The sequence below is a fragment of the Urocitellus parryii genome, chromosome 13 (assembly GCF_045843805.1).
Source record: "Urocitellus parryii isolate mUroPar1 chromosome 13, mUroPar1.hap1, whole genome shotgun sequence".
NCBI classification, from domain to species: Eukaryota; Metazoa; Chordata; class Mammalia; order Rodentia; family Sciuridae; genus Urocitellus; species Urocitellus parryii.
The window spans coordinates 66,264,780-66,285,156 of record NC_135543.1 but is presented as its reverse complement, the minus strand read 5'-3'; the positions used below and the strand labels follow the sequence as shown (position 1 = coordinate 66,285,156).

General features: G+C 40.0%; 1 protein-coding gene across 3 annotated transcripts in view; it reads left to right on the top strand.

Annotated features, from left to right (window-relative positions):
- Iars1 (isoleucyl-tRNA synthetase 1) overlaps nt 1-20,377 on the top strand; it is a 64,477-nt gene that overhangs the window by 17,316 nt on the left and 26,784 nt on the right. For all 3 annotated transcript variants that reach the window (XM_026406953.2, XM_026406951.2, XM_077792391.1), the window contains 15 exons: nt 85-172; nt 414-474; nt 1,495-1,590; nt 4,476-4,598; nt 5,429-5,520; nt 6,897-6,995; nt 8,739-8,865; nt 10,116-10,189; nt 11,429-11,623; nt 13,208-13,294; nt 14,641-14,724; nt 15,648-15,792; nt 16,972-17,092; nt 18,935-19,026; nt 20,127-20,204. In XM_026406953.2, coding sequence (XP_026262738.1) covers nt 85-172; nt 414-474; nt 1,495-1,590; nt 4,476-4,598; nt 5,429-5,520; nt 6,897-6,995; nt 8,739-8,865; nt 10,116-10,189; nt 11,429-11,623; nt 13,208-13,294; nt 14,641-14,724; nt 15,648-15,792; nt 16,972-17,092; nt 18,935-19,026; nt 20,127-20,204 — 1,562 coding nt within the window. The remainder of the gene's footprint in view (nt 1-84; nt 173-413; nt 475-1,494; nt 1,591-4,475; nt 4,599-5,428; nt 5,521-6,896; nt 6,996-8,738; nt 8,866-10,115; nt 10,190-11,428; nt 11,624-13,207; nt 13,295-14,640; nt 14,725-15,647; nt 15,793-16,971; nt 17,093-18,934; nt 19,027-20,126; nt 20,205-20,377) is intronic.

Here is a 20,377-nt window from a genome sequence, read left to right as displayed (position 1 = left end):
TCAGCAAAGAAATAGGCCTGATGCATGTCTCCAGAGCCAGTCTGTCTGAATCTCACTGAGGTCTACCTTTTTTCATTCTCATAGATGTTGCCAGAGGAAAATTACTCATTTTAATGGAAGCCAGATTATCAGCCCTCTATAAAATGGAGAGTGACTACGAGGTCCTTGAAAGGTAATTATTCAGATAGTTGATATGTGGGTGTATGTATGTGTATCTGACTTTAGTTTTAAAGAGACAACTTTATTACCCACCACTATATTTTTCAAGTTGAATCCTAAGTACTAGTAAGTCCAGGGCATATGTTCTGCTCTCATGACTAAGGGTCAGGAAACCAGTGAAAGTGGAGACTTGGTGTGACTTGCAGCCTCATTTCTTTAACTTAACAGTGAATTTGCATTTCTCCTTTTTCCAGATTTCCTGGTGTCTCTCTCAAAGGCAAGAAGTACAAGCCTCTGTTCGACTATTTTGTGAAGGTAAGTATAGGGAACACCATGGCAGGGACTCCCCACATCCATTTCTTTGATTACTGCAGTGAAGTGATGAGTGGATTCAGTTCTTGTTGTTGGATTGTCCATGTGAGTGTGCCTGAACCCACAATCTGAATTAGCATTAACAAAATTAAATTGTTGCCTTCTGGCTTAAATCATTAAATTCATGTGGGAATGTCTGGGGTGTAGCTCAATTGTAGTCACTTGGCATGCACAGGCCCTGGATTTAATCCACAAAAAGCGGGGGCAGGGGGTTGGGGTTTTTTAGGGTGTTTTGTTTTTTGGTACTGGCTTTTGAACACAGGGACACTCTGCCACTCTACCACCACTGAGCCACATCCATCCCTAGCCCTTTTTATTTTGAGACAGGGTCTCGCTAATTTGCTGAGGCTGGCCTCAAACTTTTGATCTTCCTGCCTCAACATCCTGAGTCCCTGGGATTACAGGTTTGTGCCACCATGCCCAGCTTATGTGGGAATTTTTAAATAATGCTTTCACATTATAGAAGGAGTCACCTTATGCTTTGTTAGGTTTGTATATGTATCTATGTATTGTTTATACTGTACTAGGGAACTTATGCATATTGATTCCCCTATCCATATTCTTTGAAATTTCCTTCTGTGACTGAATTGCTTGAGCTGGGTTGAAAGGAGGAAGAAAGCAAAGCACATGCAATGAATGGAAATAAACCAGAAGTGAGACCATATGCGAGTTCATGCTCAGGCAAGGGAAAATAATGAAGAAGCCCAGTTATGTGGCCACAAAAATTAGAAAATTTTATCTGTAAGTCTTCAGATAATTCCATCATCAATAAATGGTGAGCCACTATCCAGAGAAATGATGTCTTAATCATCAGGTTTCTTCCCAACCTGAATAATCCTATCTTTTCTATTTCTGAAAAATAACTTCACATGCTAAAGGGTTTTTCAGGCTCTTAGCATTGTTGATGCAGAAGTGTTTTTCTCTCCATCCCTGATGCCTGCCAACCTTTCTTTTTTTTTGCAGTGTAAAGAGAATGGCGCTTTCACTGTGCTTGTTGACCACTATGTGAAGGAGGAAGAAGGCACAGGGGTTGTACATCAGGCCCCTTACTTTGGTGCTGTGAGTAGCAGAATCTTGCAAACTTACTTATGAGAAGTAAATGTCAATAGCTGCTTTTCATGGGATGCTGAGTCTTATGTGTTATCAGGCTCTTCTCGTGTGGACTATGGAGTCAGCCTCTTCTTTGGCTCACTCCTCCCAAGATGGCATGTTAAACTTGCATCTTCAGTTTCTACTCATTGTGAACTGGTTTCTGGAAATGATGGGTAAAATCCTGGTCTGTGGCCTGACATTTAAGCTCCAAAAGGCCACCATTCCTGTTGTCTTTATTCATTCTTTCATGGTTTACATGTAGTAAATGTCTGTCTTGTGTGTGTGCAGTTGAAGTTTTGACAAGCTCTGTAAGCTTTAACAGCACTTAGAGACGTACAGACACTTGGACCATAAAATAAAGATCTCTTCCATTTCCCCTACTTGTTCTTAACCAAATACTATAAGATCAGGAGGAAGAATCTGTCCTTATCTTCCTAAACCCTATAGAAGGGTGCTCCCTTTTATGTTTTTCCTAGAATAAAAATTTTTAAACAACACATTCCCTTTAATATAATTTATATATAAAGATATAATCAAATAACAGAGATTTGTAAAGGCACATTTAGATTTGTAAACCTTGAATCGTGGTCCTGCTGCTGATGGGAAGATCCTGGGCCAGTGTTGTAGCCTGAGTTTCCTTTTCTCCTCTGTAGGATGAGGTGATGATAGTTGCCTATTGGGGTAACTGAAGGATTAAATGTCATCATGTCCCTGGAGTTTAGCACAGTGCTTAATACTGTAAGAGTGAGAGTCCCTGTGGTCACTACTGCAAGGGTAGTGCCCACGGGGCACCTATAGACTCTGGACTTTGTTATAACAATTTATTTTGTTCTCCCTTCTTTCCCTTGTACCTCTTTTATTTTGGTTAGAGGATTTTGAAGCAAATCCTCAACCTCATGTCTTTCTTTAATCCCAGGTGCATCTGTGATTGATAAGGACATTTCTTTTTAATGTAGTCACCATGCCATTGTTATATATAATAAAATCAACATTTCCTTAATAGGCCTAATAATTATTCATATTTGATGTGAGTAGTCTTAATGATACCAATTAGTGTTGTAGGAACTGGTCACATATGAGGTCAAAAAATTTTTAGTGTCCGCTGGTAATGATTACTCCACTCATAGTACATAATGAAAATACAACTTCTGTAACTGAGTCACAGCACCAAAAAATAAAGGTAGCCTCATGTTTTTGAATCATAGTTCAGATTGTCCTTGTTAAATGTGAATAGTTGTTACTAACTATAGTTATACTTCACATATCTAACTATAGTTATACCATGCACTTATGCAAACCATACTTTTTAAGCCCACTTGGAAAACATTTTCTAAGAGGCCTCAACTTACCTTGTCTTTGCCTGGGAGTACACTACATCACTGTGTTCAACATCACCTGTTCCCCTTCCATTCAAGGGGCTGCTCTTTCCTTATCGAAGTGGCTGAGGGCTGTTTGCACTGCACTTAATATTTCCAGTTTTTATGTCTTGGGCATTTCCTGTCTGCCCACACGTCCCACCACCCAAGCAATACAGCGCAGTGAGAAGTGAACACAGTTCCAGGAAGAAGCATGTTAGCTTTCTAGCTTGTCTTATAGTCAAACCAGAGTAGTTTCAGTCTAACAGCCTCTGTAACTTCATATTTAAGCAGCATAGCATGTTAGTGGACACTGTAGACTCTGAATGAAGTGGGCTGTTTGGATTTGACTCTTACTATTGCCACTTTGCAGCTGACTTCTTGTTTGGGGTTTTTGTGGGGGTTTTTTATTTATTTATTTTTATTAGTTATTGACAGACCTTTAATTATTTATTTGTTTTTATATGGTGCTGAGAATTGAACCCAGTGCCTCACACATGCTAGGCAAACACTTTACCACTGAGCCACAACCCTAGCCCCTGCAGCTGACGTCTTTGTGTGTCAGCCCCCTTATGCGTAACATGGGGGTTATCACTGTTGTGTACAAGGAAAGCCCTTGTGAAACCCTAGTATACCTTCTGCCTTCCTTGCAGCAGCATCATGAGGGCTAAATGAGGTAGTGTGATGAAGTGCTCGGCATTGCCGACATGCAGGTCTAATGGTTAACACTCTTCAAGGCTATTCCTGAGGCACTGTGATTTATTTATTTATTTGTTTGTTTTCGGTGGACACAACATCTTTATTTTATTTTTATTTGGTGCTGAGGATTGAACCGAGCACCCCGCGCATGCCAGGCAAGCGAGTTACCTGTTTGAGCCACCTCCCCAGCCCCCGTGATATATTTATAAAGTGAATACCTTGGTTTTAGATTATTATTGGCATCCTTTGATAGGATGCATGCCCAGATGTATATCAAGCATCTTGTGGTGCATTAGATTGTGCTTTATACCTGTATGTGCCTTTGTTTTTTAGATTTGTATATATGCTGCTGTTATAAATCAAATTTTTAAAAAAATATTTATTTTTTAGTTTTAGGTGGACACAATATGGTTATTTTATTTTTATGTGGTGCTGAGAATCGAACCCAGTGCCTCATGCACGCTAGGGCGAGCACGCTACCACTTGAGCCACATCCCCAGCCCTGTTATAAATCAAATTTGACTTAGTTTTAAAACATTCATGTATGTCCTCTGTCATCTCAGTGAATACCCTGCTATGTATGGCAGGTCTGTGAAATAATTGTTGGAAAGACTAAGCTGAATGATCTAATCAGCCTAAATGGTCCTTGAATCACCTTTAGTTAAAAGGATGAAGCTGATTATGTGTATATATCAGAATACTCAAAAGTTTGTAAACCTACCATTTCATGCTTTCCTCCTTCCTCACACATTCAACTGTTTTATTCTTCCCTCTTGCTCCTCCGTTCCCTTTTCCCAGGATGACTATCGGGTCTGCATGGACTTCAACATTATTCAGAAAGACTCATTCCCTATTTGTCCTGTGGATGCTTCAGGCTGCTTCACAGAAGAAGTGACACATTTCGTGGGACAGTATGTGAAGGTTTGTAGTCCATAAGACCAGAAGGATGTTGCTCTTATATATATATTTCATCAATCAGTCCTCCCTTTTTCCTCCTCAAGTAAGCAAATCAGTGCAACTTATCACTCTCATTTATAGCTTATGTTGTAACTCATCTAGGAACTTGGTGGGGTTTTTTGTTGTTTCAGCATCAAATCAAACAGAGGCAGATACTACCAGCTGTACTAGGCGGGTATGATGTCTTTAAAGGAAGCATGCTCTAGTTTCAGGAGCAGGAGTCAAAAACAGGACTCTGTCTCATGAAGCAGTTTTGTGACCTTGGGGTAATGGTTTCCGATTGAAAACTTCCTTAAATGTTTTGGAGCCAGGTATGATGTTTGCCCTGTGATCCCAGCAACATGGGAGGGTGAGGTGGAGAGTAACGTGTTTGGGGCCAGCCTGGGCAGTGTAGCCAGACTTTGTCTCTAAAAAATAAAAAGGGCTGAGACTGTAGCTCAGTAGTCAAGTGTCCCTGGGTTTAATCCCCAGTGTCACCCCCCCCCACCTTTTAAAAAAAACGTCATGGAATGTATTTAAAAATGAACACTGTTTTTTTAATGACACATTTTTTGATGCCTTTAAGTCACAAGACAATGTTCGATTTTACTAATATAATTATGTTGCTGCCAAGTATGATAGGGTTTTTTTTATATATATTTAGTTGTAGTTGAACACAATATCTTTATTTATTTTTATGTGGTTCTGAGGATTGAACCCAGGGCCTCGCACGTGGTAAGCAAGCGCTCTACTGCTGAGTCTCATCCCCAGCCCTGATAGGATGATTTAATGACTGAATTTTTATTTTTTAACAGGATGCCGACAAAAACATCATCAGGACATTGAAGGAACAGGGCAGACTTCTTGTTGCCAGCACCTTCACACACAACTATCCTTTCTGCTGGAGGTGAGAGGAGGCCAAGACTATCATAGCTGGAGCTCCACACTCTGGTTATGCCGTTTGTGTGCCTGTATCTTCATATTCATAGGATCCATCTCAGGGGTACCCTGTAGTTAGTGTTTGGAAACTGCCCTCTTATTTTTAGGAGAATGCAAAAAAGTTGTCTCTTTCCTTGGGAGTTGTGGGGTTGGGGGACACACACTATTTTATGTTGTGGCCACATTTTTTTTTTCTTTTTTAAGGATGCCAAACATCTTTGAAATTTTATAATGGAATTTATTGAGAAACACAATGTTATGATATCAAGTCTTAATACAGGATCATGCTACAAATATGTGTATCAAAATCTAGTGTTCAGTGGCCTAAAATTCAGTCCCCATATTTTGTCTCTCTGCTGACATTCACAAAATCACATCTTAGAAAACTGTCATCAGTAGAACTCTTTTATTTTTCTTTTTAGTGTTGGTATTTATTTATTTATTTATTTACTTATTTTGTGCTGGGTAGTGAACACAGGTGTGCTTTACCATTGAGCTGTGTACCTAGTCTTTTTTTTTTTAAGACATGATCTTTCACTAAGTTTCCTTGGGGTCTCTCAGTAAGACTGTCCTCAGATTTACAATCCTGCTGCAGCATTCCAAGGGTATGCAGCACTGCATCCACCTCTGGTCTCGTTCTTTTATTGGGTTTTGCCCTTCGTAGTATTGTGGAAATGATGTTGGGTTTTTTTGTTTGTTCGTTTGTTTGTTTGTTATCAGACATTGAACTCAGGGGCACTCGACCACTGAGCCACATTCCCAGTCCTTTTTTATATTTTATTTAGAGATAGGGTCTCACTGAGTTGCTTAGTGTCTCGCCATTGCTGAGGCTAGCTTTGAACTCTGATCCTCCTGCCTTAGATCCCAAGCTGCTGAGATTACAGGCATATGCCACTGCCCCCAGTGAGATGACCAATTTTTAAGACTTAAGACATTTGCATCTATAATAAAAATGAATTTTAACCAGGCTCAGTGGCACACCCTGTAATCCCAGTAGCTTCGGAGGCTGAGACTGGAAGATCACATGTTTGAGGCCAGCTTCATTCAGCAACTTATAGAGAGCCTGTCTCAAAATTAAAAAATAAAAAGTTCTGAGCATGTAGTTCAGTGATAAAGCATCCCTGAATTAAATCCCCAGTACTAAAAAATAGAATAGAATAGAATAGAATAGAATAGAATAAAATAATTAAAATTTAAAAATACAGTGCAGTATAACATGTATGTATGTGTACATCTAAGCAGAAGTCCAGGTAGATAGTGGTGTATTAATAAAAGACTGAAAGTCAGTTTTCCTTGGGTGCCTACATCTCTCCTGACTGGCTCCATCTGTGTTTGCCTCCCCAGATCAGACACTCCGCTCATTTACAAAGCAGTGCCCAGCTGGTTTGTGAGAGTGGAGCACATGGTGGAGCAGCTACTGAAGAACAATGACCTGTGTTACTGGTGAGCAGTGAGATGTGTTTCTTCATACTGTCCTTTGCTTTAGTTAGTATGGTTTACACTCTCCCAAGTCACAATTTTTATTATGACTATAATTTTTATAGTCATCTTTTTTTTTTTAAGTTGAACATGATACCTTTATTTTATTTATGTATTTTTATGTGGTACTGAGGATCGAACCCAGTGCATCACACACTGTGCAGGCACTCTACCAGCCCCTATAATCATCTTTTATTGTTCATTGTAATAGCTGCCTCTATTCTGTAGGTAAAGATACATAAAGTAATTTAATATACAAGAGTAATATCCTTATGATACAACATGTAAAGGAGCTTTTTTTTTTCTTTAAAACCCAATGGAAATGAGAAATGGCCCCTTATTCGTTTTACATAGTAAAATGACTTTGGAGGAAAAATTCTGGAATTACTCCCTCTGCTAACATCAAATAAAAATTTTCAGGATAAACATTTTGTGGTGTATCTGCAAACACCATTTGTACTTAACCATTTTTGGTGCTTGTTGAGTTCTGGTATAGGTAAACTCCAAGCTCAGAAACTTTTCTCTCTGCAGCTGAAGTTTGGCAAATATATGACAATGTCATCTCCACCCTTGTTTGTAAAATGAAGCAAAGTTTGAATTTGCAAAATGAAGCAAAGTTCAAATCTGCATTTCAAAAGAATGTTTTTCCCCGAGTTTGGATTTCAATTCTTACTTCCCACAGGGAAGTAAGTAACTTAACCCAACCAAAGAATTGTATTTGATTTGGGGAAAATGAGAAGATCTCAGGACAATAAAGAAAAATGGTTTTAAACTATGGCTTTCTAATACATTATAGCCAAGTGTGACTTCTCAAAAAGCAGCTTTTTCATCTAAAGCTAGCAAGCTCATTAGTTCCCCTAATGTATAAGGTAAGAGTGTGGAATAAGGTAACCTGTAGAAAGCAGGATAAAAATGTAGTGCCCAAAAGAAGACAACGTATTTAGAAGCCTGGCAATACCCTGACTCAGCCTTGTGCTTAGAGGAATTCCTGCAAAGTTGAACTTTAAGGAATAGGAGCTCTTTTCCAGTCAAAATAGTAGAAGTTCTGGGAGTAGTAGGGATGGCAGAGGGAAGGAAGACTGAATGGCAGAGAAAGATGGGGAGTCACATGCCGAGGAACTTAACCTCATTGCTGAAGGCTAAAATGCAAGGTCAGGGATGACCAGGGAGGAGACCAGAGAGGGCCACAGAGAAACTTCCAATTACCCAGCTCGTTGGGAGCCTATGCTAATACTTTTTAGTAAAGCTGATGTCATCAGATGACATGAAGACTAGAATTGATTGGAATGAGGCTGCTGGAGTCAGGGTGGCTAGTCAAGAGAGGTCTGTGGTGGTCCTCAGTTGACAAGGAGGATGTGGGGAATGTATATGCTTTGGGTCAAGTCAGTGGAAGCAAAGGCTATCACGTATGCTGGTGCTATCCATTATAAAATATGCTTCTGGTATCTCAAGTTCAAGGCCAGTCTTAGCAATTCAGGGAGACCCTGTCTCAAAAAATAAAAAGGGTTAGGGATGTAGTACAGAAGTAGAGCACTCCTGTGACCAATCCCCAGTACTGGGGGAAAAAAAAGAAAAAGAAAACATGTTCCTAGCAGTGAGCTCAGTATTTCAGATCATTTGATTCACAAAAGCTTATATGAATATAATTTACAATTTTTATTTCAATGGAATTTTGTTCTTAAATCATTGTCTAATGTACTACGGCAGGGTCCCAGAGTTTGTGCGAGAAAAGCGGTTTGGAAATTGGCTGAAAGATGCACGTGACTGGGCAATTTCCAGAAACAGATACTGGGGCACCCCCATCCCACTGTGGGTCAGTGAAGACTTTGAGGAGGTGAGGTGGGGCCATGTGTCCTGTGTAGACTGTGCTGGGGCACTTTGCTCATGCAGCGTGAATGTGGTGGAAAGTCATGTTTTTCTCTCTTTGCCCCTTTCTTATTTCATCTCTTTTTTTTCTCTATTCTTTCCTAGAATCATGACATAAAATAATTATTTTTAGTATTTGAATTTCTAAATTTTCTTCTATAAAAAGTGAAAAATACATTCTGCATTTTTCTCAGGGAAATACACATATTAAGTGCTTTATTCTTGTGTTACACAGATCTCTTCCTCTGTGCATTAAGTTATAGCATTAACTTAAGGTTAAGCTAACATAGATAATGAAAAAGCAGAACTTGAAAAAAAATTAACATTGTGTTTATTACTTTGGTAAACTTCTAAAATTGCTTTAGTATATAGTAAACTTACAAAAATTTGTATGTGTGTGTGTGTGTCCATGTGTGTACATGCGCAGATACACAGATATATTTCCATGAGAGGGTCTTCTGCCATTACTGAGAGCTTTACAGCAGAGATAAGCAATGGCACCCTGGGCACTTGTCACTTTCCTTTAGGGACCTAAGAGGCAGCTGTGAAGTAACTGAATCAGAATATTTTGGGGAACTGGACAGGAAAGACGGAGAAAGAGACTGTGGGTGCCTGTAGGTAGCAGAAACCCCCTTGCTAGGTGAGAACCCACAGCAGCTCCCACTGGCACAGCCCCGGTCAAATGATTCCCCTAATTCTGAGTGTACCAGGAAGCCCCATCTCTCACTTCCTTACTTAGATAAATCCTAACATCTTGCTGAGTATTTTGATCTGATCCAAGAACACTAACTTAGTTCTAGCTTTGTCTTGGGAAGATTCCAGATTAAAGTTCTAGGTGCCAGGAAGAAACACAGATGCCTTAGAACAATAGTCCAAGGCATTTCTCTTATGCATTTCACCGTGATTTTGGCAGAGATTTGCACATAGTCAATCCTCCATAATTACCCATTAAGATGATGGCTGTCAGTGTTTAAAATCCCCCTGACATAGGGTAGATAACAAAGTGGACAAGTTAGTGCTTGCCTTGTCAGAAACCAGTGTGTGGTGTTGTTGAACAGTCAGCCATGTTGAAGATAGCTGTCCTTCAGCCCAGATTGGTATTTTAATGAGCTTTTCAGGAAAAATCAGAGGTTTCTCAAACAGGAATATCACGTAAATTAATTCAATTTGATCTCTCTGGCTCTAAGGAGCTCTTTCTTTTAACTTTATTTTTAACAGGTAGTTTGCATTGGGTCAGTGGCAGAACTTGAAGAACTGTCAGGAGCAAAAATCTCGGACCTCCACAGAGAGAGGTCAGTTTCTCAATGATTAATTCACTTCAGTCCTGTCACCTCCTACTGAGACATGATACCTAGCAAATTACATAGCTGCACATGGCAAGCGCTAGTTTGTGAATCACTATTGATGACTTGCATAGGATTAAGGTAATATGTCCTCCCTCCCCGGTTGAAACACCAGGTGACAATAATGTGTGGTACTCTCAAAAGCCTTTGAGAATGGCTGACATTTCTGTTTACAAATGCATTTTCATTTATGCTTCACTTAACTATGGGATATGTTCTAAGAAATGCATCCTTAGACGATTCTTTTTTTGTATGAACACCCATTTTGGAGTGTTCTTGCACAAACCCAGATGGCATAGATGACTCGCTTGACATGGCCTCTTGATGCAACCAAGAAACGTGGTAAACACAAGATGTAGGTGGGTACTGTTAGTATAATAGTCATACTGTTTTGACAGTTTTGTTTTGTTTTTTTTCCTGCCATACTGGGAATTAAGCCCAGGGCTTCACATGTGCTAGGTAACTACCCCTACCACTGAGGTATATCACCAGCTCTTTTTTCAAGTTTCATTTTTGTGACAGGGTCTCACTAAGTTGTCCAGACTGACTTTGAAATTTTAAATTTTGGTCATTCTGCCACAGCCTCCCAAGTAGCTGGGATTACAGGCTTCATTAACTTTTTTTTTCATGAGTAGAAGTACACTCTAACAATGAGAAGTACACTCTAACAAGCAAGGTGGTGGCCCACCTGAAATCCTAGTGACTTGAGAGGCTGAGGCAAGAAGATCAGAAATTCAAGGCCAGTCTGGGCAATTTAGCAAGACCCTGTCTCAAAACGAAAACTGGCTGGAGGTGCAGCTCAGTGGCAGAGTGCTCCTGAACTCAATCCCCATTACCACACACACAAAATAAGTAAATGCATAAACCAGTTACATCATTTGTTACCATGTTATGGGCTGTACTTAATTATATGTGCTATACTTTTATTACTTTTATACATCTTATAGCACACTGGTTTGTTCGCACCACTATCACCACAAACACATGAATAATCCATTTACTCAGCGTCGGGACCATTACTGAGTAAGAGGAATTCTTCAGCTCCCTTACAGTTGCATGGGACCACGTATATGCCTTGTTGTACAACCTGTGAATAATATCGTATTGGGGCTCTGTGTTTATTACTGGCAGTTAAACGGCAAGTTCTGTTGTGCATAAAATGAGAAGTACTGCTTTTCTGTGTACTAGCATTGACCACCTGACCATTCCATCACGCTGTGGGAAAGGATCACTGAGGCGCGTGTCTGAAGTATTTGACTGCTGGTTCGAAAGTGGCAGCATGCCGTATGCTCAGGTTCATTATCCTTTTGAAAACAAAAGGGAGTTTGAAGATGCTTTTCCTGCAAACTTCATTGCCGAAGGCATAGACCAAACCAGAGGATGGTATGCCCTTTCTTGCTTTAAATGTTTTCTTGATTTTATTGAGTACCTACCATGTGTCCTTGGGTGCTGACTAGGGCCATGGCAAACAAGACAGCCTGTGTTCCTGATTTATGTCCTTTCTACCCACTATGAATACTAAAATGCTTTTCAACTAGGATATTCTTTCACTGAAATAGAACTATGGTATTATAATTTGAATTATTTCACTAACATTTTTGCATTTATCTATATGTTAAGTTGGAAGTTTAAGTCATACAAAACAATATGTGTTCTTAACTTTTTCGTATTACTCAAATGCTTAATGAGTATTTACAAGATTATAGGTTGGGTGCTCAATAGTGGGGAGGTAGTCATGTGCATGGGTAAAAATTCTAGCCTCATCAATTAACATTTTAAAGAAAATCCAAATTTTAAAATACACAAGGGAGGAGGATTTGGGAATTGGGTTTTGTCTTGTGCCCTATTAAGCAATTCGCTCATCCCCTTAATTGGAAAAAAGTGAGTTGCCTTCTTTTTTGGATAGGATTTGCTGGCCCATGTGCTAATTATAGTTTCATTAATAATGTTTCTACAGGAATGTATTTAAGGAATTTTTGTCATTTTCTGCTCTTTCAGTTTGTGATAATCATTGAATTCAAACCTTAGTGTATTCAATGTGTCATTTTAATATTCTAATCAATTTATCTATAGGAACAGCTATCAGAAACAAATTCCTATTGTGGGGAGGGCCAGATGACTTCCCATTGAGCTTGTTTCTCTCAAAAATAGTGAAGTCTAGCTGCTGTTTAAGTCTTTGTGTGGACCCCATGTGCCCACTGTCCCTTTCCACAGATCATGGCTGCCTCCTGGGTACCAGCAGTCCTCTTAGCCTTTTTTGGGGAACTGAAAGGGCTGTCTGGGTTGGTATTTATACTAGAATGGGGGTCTGCTCTTCTCATTAGTTATGTTCCCTGATGTTCCTAGAGTACAGGGTTAGGTCAGGTGATAGGAGAGCATTACCCCTGGGATAGTAGGAACATGTCAGGGTGGCATGTAAGCATCACCCAGGGCAGTGGCAGGACCAGGCTAGGGAGCTATGCATTAATGGGATGCATAACATCTGACAAAATAGAAGCATTTGCTAGATTCTGAATCCTGCCTTTTGACCATTTGTATGAGTGCTTTTTTTTCCTTTGTCATCACAATATTTGTCCTGTATGATTTTTTTCTTGTTTCACCAGGTGTTTCAGGTGGTGCTGAGGGAACCCTGTGCTACCTTTATAGCTGGTTATACTGGCTCCCTTTTGGGGAGTTGGGGTAGCAGAGGGAGGACCAGGACATTGATGGAGGCTTTTATTTCTTTGCAAGCCAGAGGCTCTAATTTGATCTCTGGTGGGTTCCATGCATCTGTTTATTTTTCAACCCTTCCTTCATGGTTATGATGTGTAACTAGAATTAAGAACCTTTGGTTTGTATGATTATCAAGAAGTATACTGTATCAAAAATAGAAATGCAGTCCAGTGAGTAAATGTATTTTTTCCTGTGCTTGGATTCCTTCTCTGTTCTTACCGAATTGTTGGGGTTTTGCTGTTTTTTTTTCTTCAGGTTTTACACCCTACTGGTGCTGGCCACAGCCCTCTTTGGACAACCACCTTTCAAGAATGTGATTGTGAACGGTCTTGTCCTGGCAAGGCAGGTGCACTCTTCTATGTAGTGACTAGTTCAGTCCTAAAATGTGGGGTTTTGTTAACCTCTGTTTAACTTACAAGGAAGCTCTCTGGGGCTCTAGAACCCACAAGTTCTAAGACCCAAGCTAGTGAGAGCCACACCAGGCTCCACTCTGCCTCCCATTGAGTATTATTTCCAATTTTTGACTATTATAGGACACTCTTACTTTTCCTTTGCTTCCATTACCTCTACTCGTTGAGAATGAAAATAAATAAAATAATATAGAGGTATGGCTGTGAGGAGGAAGATCTAACATCTAGTCGGTGTCCTTACCCTGTGTACATCAACATGTCCTCATGCTGTCAATTTTCAGAACTATTTCACATGGCTCTTATAATTATCTCCTTTCAATGATGAAGAAATTTACAGCACAGAAAAGTAACTTGCTGAAGGGCTTAGCAAATGAGTGCTAAATTCATGTCTTGAATTCTGAACTTGGGGCTTCACGTATTAAGCATATGTTCTTTTGAGCTGCAGCCTCAGATCTGCTTTTCTTTCCTCCTTCACTGAAAATGTTATTGACATTATTATAAGTTTGCATGCATAAAGATGTCAAAAAGTATGCTCTCTTGCATACTTTGCATAGTTTCCCTCCAGTGGTTACATTTGGAAATCATAGTCTAATAATAAATATCACAACCAGGAGGCTGACATATGTAGTCCACTGATATTATTCACATTTCTCCTTTTTTAGATATACTCATTTGCTTATGTGTATTTACTAGACTACAACTTTCTCACATGTGTAGGTTTCTCTGTCCACAAACACAGTCATAATAATGAATGATTTCAACACCACAAGGTTTTCTCCTATTGCCCTTTATAATTACACTCACTCCCCAACCTTCCACCCTCATTCCCAATCCCTGGCAACCACTAGTCTAGATAGTATATGATTCTGATAGAGGTATATATCAAAAGTTCATTCATTTCCATTGATGAATAGTGTTCCATAGTATGGGTGTACCATAATTTATTTTACCTTCCACCCCTTGAAAGACATCTGGATGTTTCACTGTTTGCTGGTGTGAATAAAGCTGTTGTGAACATTCTTGTAGTATTTTTATGTAACTTTATTTCTCTGGGATAAATGCAAAGATGTCTTCCTTCTCTAGTCAGCCTGATGGCTCCCCATGGTATTCAGAAATTGTTTACAACTGTAGGTATGTCTTAATGCTGGCTTGCATCTAAATTATTTACGCCTTCCATTTGCATTTGTGTATTCCTAGTTGCAGATAATCTATATACATGTGTAAAATTCAGCTGTGTTGTTTACTTGTTTAATTGTCATCTACTTTTTGCTTTACAAGTGATGGCCAGAAAATGAGCAAAAGAAAAAAGAATTATCCTGATCCTGTTTCAATTATCGAGAAGTATGGTGCTGATGCTCTCAGGTACAAAGCAGTGTTTTATCTTGAGTGTGTGTGTCATTTTTATGTTGGCATCTCTCATCCTATTAATTACAGTTCTTAAATTTTTAGTTTGTAATTATGCTTTTTAACATGGATTTGTTACATGGAAAGTTACATTAGTGTGGTTGTTGATTTTAAGGCCTAAAAACAGTTTTCTATATAATAAAATCATTTTCAAACCTAGAGTTTTTTTTTTTTGAGGAAAAGAACCTGCTTTGGATTTTATGAGCTATCCAGGGCCTCCCCGAGACTAGTTGCAGGTTGCCTATGACTCAAATTCTTTCTAGTTTCCGTGTCTTGTTGTATTCGGATTTTTTTGTTGTTGTTACCATTTATTTTAATTTCACACCATATGAGTAAGAGCAAATAAATCAATATTAAAGAAGTTTTAGAGAAATTTGAGCCACTGTTTGAAATGTTCATAATCATGAAATCACATGGTATTCAAGTTAAAAGGACCTGAAGGTCTCATTCAGCAGCCCCATGTCATAGAGAAGCCCCAAGCCCTGGAGCAGTGAGGAGGGCTATCCTTCAACTCATTTATCTGTCATACTTGCCCTTGGTGCATCCACTATTTAGGCTAAGTAACTATAGTGTGGGCTATCCTGTAGGGTGATTGATATTCCTAATTTCTGCCACCCAAATGCCACACTCTGCTCTTTGTAAAGGCTACTACTCTCTCTGAACTCCTGTGTCCACATGCATTGGAGGTGTGGGCAGTGTCCATGGGAGACAAGAAGTGGCTCTTGATGAGGATCAGGCAACCTTCCTCTTATTCTGAATGCAGTGCCATATTTTGGTGTGGGGTCACAAACGGGTAACCCCTTTATAACAAAACAAAAGGCTTTTTGACTTTTAAATTGATCATATGTAACTTTACCATGTGAATTTTCTGCCTTTTCCAGATTATATCTGATTAATTCCCCTGTGGTGAGAGCAGAAAACCTCCGCTTTAAGGAGGAGGGCGTGCGGGACGTCCTTAAGGATGTGCTGCTCCCGTGGTACAACGCGTACCGCTTCTTCATCCAGAACATCTTGAGGCTCCAGAAGGTACAGGCCATAGTAGGCCGCACGTGTGCTAAGCCACATGTGTGTGGCCACTTTGTTGTACTCTCTGATGTTGGAGACAGCAAAGAGCCATGAGGAGGCCATGCATGAAGGTGCAATAGTTGTCCAGGGTCTTCTGTGCGTCATGGGCCTCACCTGTAGAAGGGTAGGGTATGTTTGTTTTATCAGCAGATTCTCAGTGCCAGGGACATCATGTTTAGTGAGGTCACATTATCTCTGCTCTTGTTACCCTGGTGCTGCTGCTGCCTGAACCAAAGTGGGCAGGGAATTCAGTTTGTGGAGCAGGGACAGGTGAAATGGGCTTTTAGAATCAAGGAAGATTTGGACAATGCAAAAAGCAGAGAGAAATAGAGTATTCTGGGTAAGGTCATCAGCTTAAGAATGCAAATAGTTCCCAGTACTAGGTTTCAGTTTGTAGACAATCCTGTATTCTGTCCCAGAAAGTTTTATTGTCCTTCTTTCCTTCCATTGATTGATTGATAGATATTTATTTATGGTACTGAGACTTCAACTCAAGTTCACTTAAGCACTGAGGTACATACCCAGCCCTTTTTATATTTTTTTTAGAGATAAGGTCTCACTGAGTTTCTTAGGATCTCACTAAGTTGCTGAGGCTGGCTTTGAACTTGCTATCCTCCTGCCTCAGCCTCCCAATGTGCTGAGATTACAGGCATGCACCACCCCACCCAGATCCTTCCTTGGATTTTAAAGTATTTAAACCATATATAAGATTTGCAAATATGTCTCAATTCAGAATCACTCTTCAGTGCAGAGCAGTAGTTTTTTCCCTAAATTCTCTTAACTTCGCTCAGAAAACAATTATTGCCAGGCACCATCACACACACCCATAATCCCAGCAATTTATTAAGGCCCTGTCTTAAAATATTAAAAGGGATGAGGTTGTTTCTCAGTGATCAGTCACCCCTAAGGTCAGTACCCAGTACCAAAAACTAATAGTAAGAAGGAATTGAAAACTTTATGTCCCAAGTTAGTGTGTATCTGGATAATATTGCTGAATGTCAGAAAATTAGATTGCCTGTTAATAATTTGAGTTGTTTTGTTTTTTTTGTTGCTCTTTCTGTTTTAGTGATTTTTGAGTTTATTTTTCTGTAGTAAGTTACTTCCCTTCTGTTATGTGAATGTCTCATTAATTGTCCTCAGGAAGAAGAAATGGAATTCCTCTACAATGAGAGCACTGTTAGAGAAAGCCCCAATATCACAGACCGGTGGATTCTGTCCTTCATGCAGTCGCTTGTGGGCTTCTTTGAGACCGAAATGGCAGGTGAGTCTCTCCTGGTCTGTCCTCTTATGATTAAGGACTGTTTATGTGTGTCATTTCATTATTTAATCGCTTTTCTTTGAAAAAAATAGAGGAAATTTTGAGAGATAACAGAATGAACAGACAGCAAATAAGTATTTCTTCTAATCCCCAAATATAATTTTGTTACAGCTTGTTGATTGTAGAAAGGTATTTGTTTCCAAGCCCTTAGGAATTCTGTCTGAGGGGTGTCCAGGTGGCCTCACTCCTCCACAGTGTAATAGGCTTTGGAGCTGGATAGCTATGAGTTCAGACCCCAGCTCTGCCACTTGCTACCTCTCCAGGGGCTTGCCTCAAGTCTCTCGGCCTAGATTTTCTTATCTGCAAAATGCCTGGTAGAATTATAATAAGGTTTAAATAGAGATGATTCACATAAGTTGACTGGCAGAAATAGGTATTCGATAAGTAATACTTATTATAATGCATTTTAAAAAAAATTTTAGGTCTGTTTTTCTAAATAAACACCAGTGAGTTTAGTTTTAGAGAGAGGTGGGGAAAGTGGGTTATATTGACTTCCTTAGGGTTTGAGAATGGTAAAATCATAGATCCAGTGAAAAATTCTAGAAACTATTGACTGGTGCATCTCAGTCTGGAAAGTGGGCAGGCAGATGCCCCAGGTCACAGTGGAGGCAAGAGAGACCAGAGAGGTTGACCTGCCTTCTCTGCACCCTGTTGGGCAGGTACAGCTGGACAGAGTAGACCAGGGTCAGCATTAGCCTGGTCATCTGCACTGGGCTTTCCCTGGTTTAGTCAGTACTGTTAAATTTGGCTCAAAAGGACTGTGTAGCTGCTGGGCAAATTGACATGAATGGAGTTGAAAATGAGTGAGAGTCTGATTCCTGCCAGGAAAGGGCAGTGCTGAGAGCTTGCTCCCACACAGCTGTCAACAAGTGGGTGGACAATGTGGGGATTGTGAGTGAGGCCTGCGCCACCTTTTAGCACCAGCTGCCATGACTTCCCATGAAGTTGGTCTGGAAAGCTTATAACCTGGCCAGAGCTCACTCTGCCTAGCAACTAGAGGTCTTGTGCAGGAATCCAGGTATCCACATAGAGACCAACTCATGACCCAGACTGTTCAGTTGAGATCCCAACTTTGCTGGCCTGCCTCCTCTGTGCCCAAGAGGTCTCTTTTTCCACTACACCTTTGGCTTTCTTTCCTGAACTATCTGAATCTCTAGAAAGCCTGTTCTGTTTTTATCATAACCTTTGTCAGAATTTCTCAACAGTGGCACTGTCAATAGTATGGGCTAGATTATTTGTTTTGGTGTGGGCTATGCTGTCCTCTATATCATTTTGGCAGCATCTCTAGATCCCCCCTCTAGATGCCAGTAGTACCCCTACCCCACAAATTAAGACAACCAAAGTGTCTTCTAGGCATTGTGAAATGTCCTCTGGAGGTAAGAGGCATAGACCTTTAGAGCTTTCTGCTTATCGGGTTTTTAATTGAGGTGTGAAGTTGTACACTGGAAAGAAGCTGGACTGCGTTGGTGCTGTTACATTGTCCAACTCCATGCACACCATGCTTCCCAGAATTGTGTGTGCCTCAGACCGTGCCACACACACAGACTGGAGTTCAGTGTTTCCTACTGACCAGTGTGGGTTTGCATGTGGCTCAGGGTGCATTCCTGAACACTTTGACTCTTATTTATTCTCAATAAATGAGCCACTTGTGGTTGCTTTGGTCTGATTCTTACTGTCTCTATAGTGAATGGAGTCCCTAGGTAGAGGGCTGCTTGTGCTTTATTGTGTACAGGCCTCATCTCATGAGGCTGGTAAAGGCCACCTGGCTGATTCTCTTACTTTTAGCTTATAGGCTTTACACTGTGGTGCCTCGCCTGGTCAAGTTTGTAGATGTTCTAACCAATTGGTATGTCAGAATGAACCGCAGAAGATTAAAGGTAGGTGCTGGTGGGAAAAGCAAAAAGTGTGTGAAAGTTTAAGCGTTGGAAAAATGAGAACAGTCAAAAGGAAAATGAACATTGTCCAAAAGCCTCTGTTTTTGAAACTTTCTTTTCCTTTTACCTTGCATACTAATTGTATTGATTGCCATTTGGTAACAGGGACCTATAAGTTCTAAAAGTCATTGTACATGTTTTCACAATATAGATGTGGACATGTCATATTGAGAAGAAAGTGGCCAGGCCATGCAGGATGGAACCGTGCAGACCTTAGAGTTCTGCAAGTACCGTCAGATATAACTGTGGACTTAGGAGGGGCACCTCCTTGTTATAACCCAGAAGGACGGTTATTTATCAAGTGTTTGTTGTGGATAAAACTCATAGTTGTTGGGGTTTAGAATGAGTATAGCGTAAGCACTAGTCTCAGGATGCAGACCATTTGCAAAAGTCACGGTGGGACAATGTTGGAAGTGATAGTGTCCTCACTGCAGGCCAGGTGAATGTTCTTCCCACCCATCAGTCCTATTTTAAAATATATTCATAGTAAAGGCCTACAACATAACTAATTTCATTCTGGCTAAAATATATTAAGAAAAATTCATATGGGTTTATAATTATATGTATTTACACATATCTATAAGGATATATACTAAAGTGTTTATAGTAGTTAAGTCTAAGAAACTAAAATATAGTTGGATTTTCTTTCATCTTTTTTCTTTTCCTATGGGGATTGAACCCAGAGGAGCTTAGGAGCTTTACCACTGAGCTATATCCACAGCCCTTTTAATTTTTTATTTGGAGACAGGGTCTCACTAAGTTGCTGTGGCCTGCCTCAAACTTGTGATCCTCCTGCTTCAGCCTCCTACTGCCGTCCTACCCGGCTCTTTTATTATTATCTTAATTTTTTCCTACAATGAATTAGACCACCATGATGGATGACCCTCTGTGGCCAGTGGTTGTCACCATTTCTCCTTGTTCTACCTCGTGTCCTCTCTGCTATTTGCTCTTTGCTGTCTTCAGGTTGCCTCTTTTAATAAATGGTTTATTGATAACCTTTTTTTTTTTTTTAAGCAGTTTAATGTTCCTTTTTTATTCACTAGGGTGAAAATGGGATGGAGGATTGTGTCATGGCCCTGGAGACCTTGTTTAGTGTCCTGCTTTCTCTGTGCAGACTAATGGTGAGATATTTGGCCAGTTCCTAAAACTGGCCTGTAGGTTGCATGTGGTGCCCTTCTTTAGCTTGTATATGTTTGGTATAAAAGTCTTGAAAGAGCTTATCTCTAGTTCCTTATTCATATATTTTAAATAAGTGCTAAGAAATACTAGATTCTTATAGTCATTGGCAGTGCAG